The sequence below is a fragment of the Thunnus maccoyii genome, chromosome 13 (genome assembly GCF_910596095.1).
Source record: "Thunnus maccoyii chromosome 13, fThuMac1.1, whole genome shotgun sequence".
Lineage (NCBI taxonomy): Eukaryota > Metazoa > Chordata > Actinopteri > Scombriformes > Scombridae > Thunnus > Thunnus maccoyii.
In genome coordinates this window covers 5,698,453-5,710,324 of record NC_056545.1, presented here as the reverse complement: position 1 = coordinate 5,710,324, position 11,872 = coordinate 5,698,453, and the positions used below count along the sequence as shown (strand labels likewise).

The window sequence follows — 11,872 nt, the reverse complement described above, 5'->3', positions numbered from 1 at the left end:
AGGCACCAAAAAATAAATAATAATCTTGTATATTTACTGACTTTTAAAAAAAAAAAGATTTTTTAACAGAACAATATGTACATATGTCATATATACAAACAAAACTGATTACACCTGGGATATAGTCAAATATAAAATAAATAAATAAATATAAAGATATATACATTTGTCTGTAAAAATAAATAATGAAACAAAAGGATAAATTAAAGAAATATGTTAATATACAGTTCACAAAAATATTATGTTTTCATTGCCTTCTTGTTTCCTATCTAATTGTTGTGCCATAATTCTTGACAAAAGTGTCAAGTGTTTATATGTATGTGAAATGTCCCCATTTATAAAACAAATATTCTGTAGTTAGATCATTTGCTCAGTCCTCCTCCTTATACAATGTCCAATGCCCCAAATGAATGTTTAAGTGTGTGTGTAAATGAAATGAATAAACAGATGGCAAATAGTTTCTTTTTCTAATCCCCAGAAATCACAAGAATATTTAATAGCTTATCCGATCTAAACCTTTCCAACACCTGTAACCTACATGTGAAGCAAAATTCTATGACAAGCCTCTTTTACTTTATTATTAACACAATATTTATCACAAAATTTTGTACCATTTCAATTCTCCATACAGACAAGAACAAAAACATATCGCCGGGCCGGGGGAACATTTAGGTACCAACTTTGAGCATGGATGTATTGTGGGCCATTACCCTGCAGACACTCCGTTCACTTTACTACGGCAAGCAGAATGCGGACACTAATTTAAACCTTCGAATAATTTTGACAAGAAACATGGACCATGAAAAAGACAGTGTCAGATAAATGTGAGACTTGTAACTGCGAGGAAACTGTAGAAAATTTGCTGATAGGTTGTGGGAAGTTCAGTGTAGAAGGGGAAAGACTGAAGGGCAGAGTGGTAGATATGGGAAGGGACTGGAGCATCAGAGGTCTGTTAGAGACAGGGGACAAACAATTACAGGTTCAAATGGTTTTATTTAAATATTTAAATGAAACAGATTTAATATCCAGAATATGACTTCTTTATAAAGTTTTTGTTTGTTAGTTTTTGTTGTTTAAAGTCATGATGTTACACTCGCTGATACAGTAGGTGGCGGCGTGCAACTTTAGTTTGTAGTCCGTGAATAAAACCGAAGAAGAAGAGGAAGAAGAAGAAGAAGAAGAAGAAGAAGAAGAGGCAAATTGAAATCATTTTGCGCTGCTGTAGCGTCAGTTAAACTTGTTGAGAAACGTTTGTTAAGTCAGTTTGTCTTTAGTAAATAATGTTAGAGTTTCATCGTCGCAAACTTTAGAAGGAGCCTTTAGAAAGTCATTCATTCTAACTTCACCGACCACACAGACAGAAAAGTCACTAAAGTTAGCCGCAAAGCTAAAAACAACTGTCGCTAGTTATTCTGCTCGCTTTTTCAGGGCTAAGTGAAAGCTGTATGTGTTTTCCTAACGTTAAATGACGTGTAAACTAGTACTTTACAATGCCAGACCATGGTCGTCTTGAGAGAGGGAATGTGTCCTGGACTGGACGAGGATTTAGTCCGCGCCCTGCGTGCTGCTGATATTAAAACAGGTAAGTGTGTGTGTGTGTGTGTGTGTGTGTGAGTGTATGTATGTGTGTGTCTGTGTGTGTGTGTGTGTGAGAGAGAGAGAGAGAGAGAGAGACGATGATTTTGAGGATGCTTCAATTTAATTAAGAGCCAGATTGACGATAACAAGCAGGTTTCTTGTTTCCACAGTGGAAGACCTGGTTGCATCTGACACTGAGGACCTTGCACAGAAATGTTCGGTGTCCTATAAGGTATTTATACCATACATGAATGAAATATGGAGGTGAAGGACACAGAAAATTGCACATTACAGTTTAGTTTAGGGTTGGGCAGTGGTGGAAAGTAGTACATTTACTCAAGTACTGTACTTAAGTGCAATTTTGAGGTACTTGTACTTTACTGGAGTATTTCCATGTGATGCTACTTTATACTTCCACTCCACTACATTTCAGAAGGAAATATTGTACTTTCTACTCCACTACATTTATTTTACAGCTTTGGTTACTTTTTGGATGAAGATTTGACACAATGGATAATATAACAAGCTTTTATAATACTAAAATAAAAATACTATAATAATAAATTATTAAAAGAAATGTGAAAGATGAAACCAGACGTCTTACAAAAAGCAGTGTGTAGTCGGGGTCACATTTCAGATGAGTTGTTAACAGCTCCACCAAATACTGATTTTTCCTTCTAAACTTCTCACTTGGTTTAATTTCAATAAATGTTCAAATGATCCAGTATTTCACTTCACATATTTCTATCAAAAATAGTCCAAAAACTGAAAACAGTTTTGTGTATCAGAACTTTGCTTTTTCTTCTTTCCTCTCCCATTAATCATCTCACGACCCCTCAGAATAATCTGGTGACCCTTTGGAGGGGCCAGACCCCTAGGTTGAGAACCACTGAACTAAACTAGCTAACTGTATATAAAGTAGTTGAAACTAGCTCCACCTCCAGCAGCTACAACAGTAACATGCTGCTCTAACACTGATGCTTCACTATTAATAATCTAATGATGTCATATATAATGATATATCAGTCAGAGGGACCAAACCACTACTTTTACTGCAATACTTTAAGCATTTTGCTGCTGATACTGATGTATTTTTACATGCAGGACTTTTACTTGTAATGGAGTATTTTACATCGCTGTATTGGTACTTTTACTTAAGTAAAGGATCTGAATACTTCTTCCACCCCTGGGATTGTATACATGCATGGTTCACTACTGAGAATGCATCTTCCAAATTGTTCACAAAGCCAACACAACAGCAGCAATTATGGACCAAACTGTGACAACATTTGCGTTGCTTTCACACAGAAAGTTTCCTGAATACTTTTCTCACTCAAACACAAACAACCAACAAAACTCTGTGGATCTGCAGCACATTTTACAAATGTTTACATCCTGACTTCAAAACTCATCAGTTTATGTTCAAAAAGTAACATGTCATATTCTGTCATATGGACAGCAATTTGCCAACTCATAACCACATTGAAATATATTTCTATGCAACGAACCTTCCACCAGAAGACAAGAAAAAATGTGAAATATAAAGCCCATTGACACCTTTCCTGCTGCATTTCTATGACTTTTCTTTAGAATATAATGCAGTACTTTCTATTGAGAGGTACAAATCTCACTTTGTAATGAAAAGCTCAACAATTAAGAAACAATATATACACTATAAAAAAAACTAGAGATCACAAAGTGATTTAACTTCAGACTGCCATAAATAGATGCATAATGTGTTGCCTGTTAGTGTTTTTTTTTTTATCTGTGTTCTGATTAACACATGAGATGTTGTCAGTTGAACTCAAGTGTTTTTGTGTGAACAATGAACTGCTGTGCTTAGCAGCTGTGTGATGAATTTTGAAGATGTGGACTCAGTATTGAACCATACATGTCACCAATGTTAAAAAAAAACTGTAAATGAAACACTCTCCTGCATCCTCGATTCCTTTCCTCGCCTCCTCTCCTCGCGTCTTAGTCCCTCTCACCTGAGATGCAAGCGGAGGAGGCGAGGAAGAGACACAAGGAGAGAGGAGTCGATTCAATTAAATATGATGTGCGGCACAGCTGCATCATCTGTCCATTGTTTTGTTATAGCCTACCGTTGCATTTTATGATCTCTGTCAGATGAGCATGACAGTGTTCATGACAACTTGTATGTTTACTTTTAATTCAAATCACGTGTCATAATGTGACAAAGATGTACGGATGTCATACATTGTTATTTTTATTTAACACGCACACACACACACACACACATATATATATATGTAGCCTTTATATATTTTATGGTTAGTATATGTGTGTCACGCCTCTTTTATATGTCACGGGTGCCGAGAAACTTCCGCAAAGGATACACCTGTGCATCCTTGCTCATAACTCCTCTGGCAAGCGTCCTCTCTCTTCGCTCCTCTCTTCTCGAGATGCAATCCAGGAATTGAGACATACTTAAATATCGCATGCTGAGATCAATTTCTGGGTCACAGGCGGGAGGACGAAGGAGAGAGGAGACGAGGAGGCACAAAATAGAGAAATGAGAAGAGCCCATAGTTACACCCACCTTATCCAGGTAATGTCTCAGAACCGTAGTACTGCTTCGGTTTAAGTAAAGAACCAAAACTAAACACATTTCCTCATTGTAACATCATTGTTTTCTTACTCATTGAATTTAAATTCCTAGCTTAGACTGACAACAAGAAAACACCCACATCATGTACTTGGCTTTAAGAGTATGGAGTGGGAGGTTCAGGCTTTGACCCATATGTTGATCTAAGACACACTCGCAACCCACACGCAGCACGAGTTTCTCATTGTGGAAATGGTTCACATTGGTGGGCTACAATTAGAAAAAGTCACTCTTAATGTAAGCAGACCTCCCAATTATGTATAGCCATGGCAAGTCAGGTCACCTGGTTAACAAGCCAGGCGAGATTGTTTCACAGCACAGGTCCAACCCAAGGTTGAAGATCACATTTGCTTCCTGTTGTTTTCTATATATTTTATTGTATTTTTCCCACTCGGCAATTACAAAAAGACTATGTTGTTTCCTGTAGGTATAATAGAGAATTGTAAAATCAATATAAGAAATAAAAGAAGTAACCTATTATATATAGTAGTGTGTGTGTGTGTGCAGTAAACAATAGAAAGGTTTCCACCCATCAGGAAAGCAAAACTATAATATGTAGTCATATCACAAAAAGTAAAGAATCTTTATAGGGTCTGCCACAAAATCCTTCATCATCAGTTTGAACCAATAAGAGAGGTCAGCTCTTTCAGTTTTAAATCATTTTACTGTGAGAACAATGAAGAGAGAGCAGAGATCAGGAGAGAAATTCTGCCTAAATCAGTTCAGGTAGTTAACAGGAGTATTTTGTTGATCATAAATAGTGCTTTTCACCAAACTTTTGAGATATATGTAAGAGCGCAAATAATCAGGGAGAAATCTCAGGAGGAAATTTTCAGATAATAGTGTATAAGTGAATAATTGTGTGGGTGGATGGAGCATGGCAGTCAACCTAAGCATTCTTGGTTTAAAAAAGAAAAAAAAAGATGAGTGAGATCTTTTCAGTCAGTAGTACATCCTTTATGGCCAGAGTGTCTGTACATGCTGTCTGTACATGTATAGGGAAATAGATTTGTTGTCCCGAGAGGTTAAGAAGCTTTGAAAAAGTTTTGAAAAGTGTGAAATATACTGTACGATCTCTATATTCCTATCACTGCACATTTTCTTTTAATGTTTGTCAACATGAACTTTTCTCTGAGTTTAGACCCTCAACCAACTCACATATAGTGATTGTGGGAGTTGAGGACCACTATGATCGAGGTGATTTGAGTTGAAAATATCACACCTCATCACAGAAGGAATGGAAGGATTTTTCCTCTCATGAGATCATTAGTTTTTTCCCCCTCTCATATATGCCTGCAGCAGGTTCAGGTTCATCCCAGTGACCACGCAAGACTTCTTGATCAGCTTGTTCTGCCTGCAGGCATCCTCTGAGCTGATAAGCAGCATCCCTCTGATCCATCAGACTACTGTTGTTGATTTGAATCATTGTCGTGCACACGTATTACAACTGCCAAGAAGTCAATGCAAGGACATCTGCGCCGACACGTTCTTCCAACCAAGGCAGCCTCCCTCAGTTCAATCAAAGCTGCACCAGGCAAGGCTTTTATGTAAAAACACACCCATATTATGAGCCCACAATCCAAACTGGGGCACCAATACTCCCACTAATTAGGCCCAACAGATTTGACTTATTTCCCTGAATAAATTTCTCTTGTTGGACACAAATTCTGGCAGGAAATCCTCTCTGCCCAGAAGAAGAGACTAATCAGAGTATAAGTCTGCTAAACAGCAGTAAGTGTCTACAGAAATCTGGGCTCCCCAACATTTTCCCATCTGATCCCCTTTTTATTGAAGACATCACAGCCCAGTCTGGTTAGTGAACAGTTTGTTTTCTTATAGTGGACTGATGTCATGTTGCAGGATTTCAGAATAACTCCAGTGGGATGCTCTTTGATGTTTGTACCTACCACACTGCAGTTGGACAACACGGATCATCTTAAAAATGCACTCAAGCAAATCAATTCAAAGTTTCTTAGACAGAAATCCAAAGATCCCATGGGGTGGTGGTGCAGAAGAGCGGTAGTCATAGCGTTATTGGCGTTCTTCCTTTGGTCATGCTCACCCTCTATGGGCTTCTCATAATGTTTGTACGTTGAATTTAGTGGCATCTAGTGGAACGGACTTGGCAGAAATGGAGTATAATATTCATAAGTATGTTTTAATTAGTGTATAATCACTTGAAAATAAGAATTGTGTTTTCATTACTTTAGAATGAGCTCTTTATGATATCTACATAGGGACTGGGTCCTCTTCCATAGAGCCTGTCATGTTGCACCGCCTACAGTAGCCTAGAATGGACGAACCAAACACTGACTCTAGAGAGGGCCTTTCATGTTTTTGTGAGTTTCGTGGCCACCATAGGTTCTCCTACATGCTTGGAAGGGGAGGGGTGTTCAATTAGTTGCAATCTGCAACCTCATGGCTAGATGCCACTAAATCCTACACACTGGTCCTTTAAAAAAATATTTTTAAATGAAGAGAAATGTCACTACATTTTTAAAACATGACTTCTATCAGAGGTGTTCAACTAGCCACCTTAAAGTCCCAGTGAAACAGCAAGTAGAGTGTCTTTAGCTTTTGTGATGTGACTTATTTCCAAATGAAAGTGAATTTATGGGCAGGGACCTGCGAACGGTCCGATCACATTTAATTAAATATGTTTATGTGCACACCTCAATATGCAGGATGAGACAGATAATATTTTGGCATTTTACAGAAGAAAAGAAGGATTTAGATATAAATACTCATGTCATGTCAGCTTTTCTGACATTTACTCATTTATTTGACAGATACCAAGAGATAGTTGACCAATGAACACAGGGTTCATGTGTAAAACAAGCGTATGTTTTAAAGGATCTGGTCTCAGCATCAGTATGGTAGTTTGCCAGTGAAGAGCCAATCACGTAATGACTTCTGTGGCATCACGGTGTGGGATCTAGTGTTCAAGGCTGGCTGAGACGTTTTGCATTTCTAGTCCTAATAAATGAGATAGTGAAAAGTATGTGATTTAGTTTGCTACTTTTTATTCATTTTATGGAGTGCGGTTCTTTACTTTCTGGCAATGAGTATGCCAGTTTGGCAATAAGAAAAATAATATGCAGAGTTGAGGGAAATTAAGTCAGAGTTTTCCCATACTGAAGAAAACCTGAAAAAATGTTAAACAGTTGCTTTTTCCAGTTTCTCAGATGTGAGGATTTGCTGCTTTTCTGTGTTTTATATTGTTGAATAATTGAGTATCTTTGGGGTTTGGACCGCTGGCCAAACAGAACAAGCAATTTCAAAATGCCACCTTGGACTCTGTGAACTTGTAAGAGATTTTTTTATTATTGTTAATATGATTATAGCAAGACAGTCATATAGTCCAACATGACATTGGCTTAAGACAGAAAAAGCAATTGAGTAACAAGGAAAAATGAGTGAACATTCAGTGTCCATAGATGTAAACAAACAAACAAACTGAATTACATTAGTTATAGAGCTGGAGGGTCTATTTAGACTGTGTGTGTGTAATTGTGAGCATGTGTGAAAGGTTGTGTACAGCCATTATTCTGTATGTAGTTGTGTTTTGTAAGAGTTTAAGAAATAGAAAAAAGAGAGAAATAAATACAAAACAAAGAGGAAAAAAAGAGGCACCAAAATGTGTTTTTATGTAATCGACTAAACAAAAAATAATCAGATGAATCGATTCAGAGAAAGTTATTGTTAGTTCCAGGATTACCCTAAATTGATGGGGTTGTACATCCATAATGAAGCTTCAAAAATAATCCGTGACATCGTCATTGCAAAGCGATAAAGAAACTGCCCTGCATTCTTGAGGTACACTTGGAAATGTAACATCACTAGTTTTAGTAACTCGTTATTAACCAACCACTGATGATATAAGAAAGGCATAGAAAGAGCAGACAGTTTAAAATTCTCCTCATCGCATCAAAACAAGCCAAAATTTTACCTCATGCCTTTTGGATTATCATCATAATGGCCCAATTGGGCAGAAAACTATCCAATCTAGGAGTCTTGGCAGAGGTAGATAAGCGCACGGTGGATCCATGCAGCAGTTGTGTGAGCCTCATATGCTGTAATTTTTTGTATTTCAGGCTCTGTTTGCCATCCGCAGAGTGCTGCTGGCCCAACACACAGCCTTCCCTGTGTCAGGCGCTGATCTGTATGAAGAACTATTGAGCTCAACCGCCATCCTCTCCACTGGAAATCCCAGGTAAAGACAATTCTGCACACACAGCAGAGTGCACTGCTTTGTCTTTCGCAAACTGGGGGATTTAAAGGTGGGCTCAGTGCCACAAGAGCTTAAGAAGGTTCACCTCCAAAATCAAATATGTATCCCTGAGGACAGTTCTCCACATATTGAATTAAAAAACACTCCCTTGGTTTTCAGTTTAGACACAAAACTGATTTTGTGGTGATGCTCGTTTAAGGCTGGCTTCTTCATCACTGCCTCTTGATATCATTTCAGATTAAAATCTTGGACTTGTTTGGTGGTAGTGGCAAGTGTTTGAACATGCTACATCAAATTCATATGTACTTAAACTGTCTTTGTTGGAGCAGGGGATAAATTTAAAAGTCATTTTTGTCAGTTTCAGTATGTTCACTGTTGTTGCTCTACAGCTTTGCAGACCAGTACAGAATGTCCACAATCACAGCATTCAATAAGAAATCAATAGTATTGTACATTACCAAAGATGTTTTGTAACCAGATTCCTCTACATCGACCCATTTTATCAAGCTAAAATAATTTCAGTGTTGTTAAAATCAAATTTGCATTGATTTGTGCCAGTAGAATATGCATCTGGAGTACTGTACCTGTAGTTAAAAATACAGCAGAGCTATAGAGTGATTCAGAAATGGCCTGTGTGCTACATTGTTGCACTGAGGAAACATTTTAGCAGCTAAAGAGGACTTCTCTGCTTGTTGTTCCATTTGGCTCGTGAACGCTGTCTAAAGTGGCCTCTGATATATCAGCTGCACTAACTTGGCCTTCAGCTTTACTACTTTCTGCAAAAAAACAAATACCACTGACAAGACCTTTAAAACATTTTTTTTGGTACATCAAGGAATCAAAATTTAATGACTGAAAGAGACCAAAAAGTCCCACTGCTGCCAGCATGGCATCGTATTACAGCAGCACTTACAATTAGCCTGCAGAACTGAGACGCAGCATCCCAAGGTTTGCACATAGATGTAGATTTGGTTGTCTGTAGGCAGATGGAGCATCGCAGATACATTTTCCACTTGTAGAAGGGAAATATTCTTTGGCCAGGACACAGACCGCTCTGGACCTTTACTCACTGTTTCAGCATAATTAATAACCACAGGTGTTTTTTTTTTTTTTTTTCTCTCAGTCGCTCCTTTTTAAGTGGTTTTCATAAATTAGTCAGTGCTTTGGATTAGTGATATGAAACTGAATCAACCATGAGAGTAAAGCCAGTGTGACTTGTATGTGTCGTGGCTGCGCTCTACTGGTGAAAAGATGAACTGATGAATGATGCTCATTGGTGTCCTTGGTGTCAGGCTTTATTCCGTCAATGACAAGAATACATAGTTGTCAGTTACCAGATTTATGCAGAGAAAGAGTAATGAAACATACAGTAAAATATATAAAGGATTTTGCAGAGTAGACCTTAATCTCTCAATAAAAATCAATGGACTGTATGTAGAAAACAATATTCATTGTAAGAGCACATGAATGTGATGTTTTTCTTGAATTATTTTACAGCTCTGTCTGAGAGGAGAATGCAGTCTGAATGAAATGATGCAAATATTTGAGTATTTACATTTTTTTCATCACGCTCAGTTGAGGACAGCTAGGCGTTTCCCACCTAAAGCTTGAAGCCCTGATGACTGTTAACTGTCAGGACTTCTCTTCAGCTTTCAACCAGTGCTGTACACATTTTAGCCTATTTAACAGCTTTTCTCTTTTTAGTGCTTCCTTTTAATACTTTATTCTTCTAGCCGTTAGATACACATTAACCAACAGGCTTGACACCAGAGAGGCATAGAAAGAATTAGATGGATATAGTTTTGTTCTTATTTTAATAGACGAGTAGAAATGTCAGAAATGAAATGAAATCAGAAGTGTAATAAAATAACCAAATTCAAACATTTTAAAATATCTTTTTAAAATGTGCCGTAGCATGGGGTAGGGAAAGTCAGACCTGTCAGAGAAGCTCGAGTTATCTTCTTAACTGAATACATGTTTACCGTATTCCCAGTATTATGCCCACAATAGTAGCTGTCTCCTTAAATATCACAAAGAAAAATCTCTTTATCTTTGGCAGCATATTATGCAACTTATATTTTATACACCTCCATCCCAGCTCATAAGTAATACCTTCAACATATAATAAATGGGGCTCATTGAATTTAAACTGCTGAGAGTATCAAGCAATATTTACAATGACAATCAAAAGGAAAGCAACGAGAAAGCAACAAGACCTCATCAGACTTACTGCTGCCATGATGGTGATTTTTCATCCTAACAAGATGGATGATGATGAAGGCTGATAATGGTTTATAGCTTTCATCAACTTCTGTGTCATGTAGCCTACAAAATATATTTTGTCAACACCTCGACAGTGTGATGACACAGTGATACTATAATTCCATGTTTAGGCTACGTAGGAAATATTCGGGTGTGATAAAATTCAGCCTCAGATCAAGACTGTCATTGATATTTGTAAAGATTTACTTCCATCTAAGCGTCCACATAATACAGCCACATGAGTATTCTACCCCACTTAAATGCTGCTAATTTGCACTATTTCTATAAATTATTCTCCTGTTGCCCTGTATGGCAACAGGAAATATTTGTGCACAGAAACTAAACCTGTTACCTAAAACTAGACTCAACAACAAAAACTGAGCCTCTTCATTGCTTCCACTTCAATCATCAGTATTCTGATATCACTGATAAGTACACCCAATGAGAAATTCTCAATCTGCGGCTTCGCAAGGACAATCACTTACATCCTCGTGAGCCCTTAAAGGAACACAACCTGATGCTTCATCAACAGTTCAAACCCTCTCTGCACCAGTCTCAGAGAAGGCAGGCATAATGGAAGAAGGTCCGTCCCCACCGATTCTCCTCTTCACAATCATGCTCCGGGTGATGAGAACTACTATCAACCAACCACAAGCTTCCACTGATACTTAACCTTCAAGCCAGAGGACCTTGGCTATGTAGATTTAACTGCAACGCTGTCACATCTATCATCACACGTGCAGGCAAAGATGATGAGATTTTACAAACTGCACAGATCACCGGCCTGAACGTCAACATAGACAAATCAAGATGTTCCAATGCTGCAGAAAGAACAGATGGTTGAAGCATTACAACAACAAACACTTCCTCTGATGATGATCAAGCTACAAGTGCAAGAACAGCACTCATTCTTCAAGAGCTGGCAGTACTGATGATTGATACCAATAGAAATACCTACACTTTGGTAAAATAAACCTAAAGTTCTCGAATGTGTCTGTAATATAAAGGAACTTTTGCTGAATAAAATATAGTATTAGTCTAACTAAAGTATGACAGAATCAAGAATATAAGTAAATGATCAGCAGTTGACAGATTTTGGTATGGACAGATTTTGGTTGGTAAGTACTGTACTTTTACACCCAACACTATTTAACATGCACAGACAAATGGACACA

At 37.7% G+C, this 11,872-nt stretch overlaps 1 protein-coding gene across 2 annotated transcripts in view; it reads left to right on the top strand.

The window, feature by feature from the left end:
• The first annotated feature begins 1,148 nt into the window (after positions 1-1,148).
• Positions 1,149-11,872, top strand: part of rad51d (RAD51 paralog D) — a 21,177-nt gene continuing 10,453 nt past the window's right edge. For both annotated transcript variants that reach the window (XM_042432356.1, XM_042432355.1), the window contains exons 1-3: positions 1,149-1,582; positions 1,749-1,810; positions 8,299-8,417. In XM_042432356.1, coding sequence (XP_042288290.1) covers positions 1,501-1,582; positions 1,749-1,810; positions 8,299-8,417 — 263 coding nt within the window. In that variant the 5' untranslated portion in view covers positions 1,149-1,500. The remainder of the gene's footprint in view (positions 1,583-1,748; positions 1,811-8,298; positions 8,418-11,872) is intronic.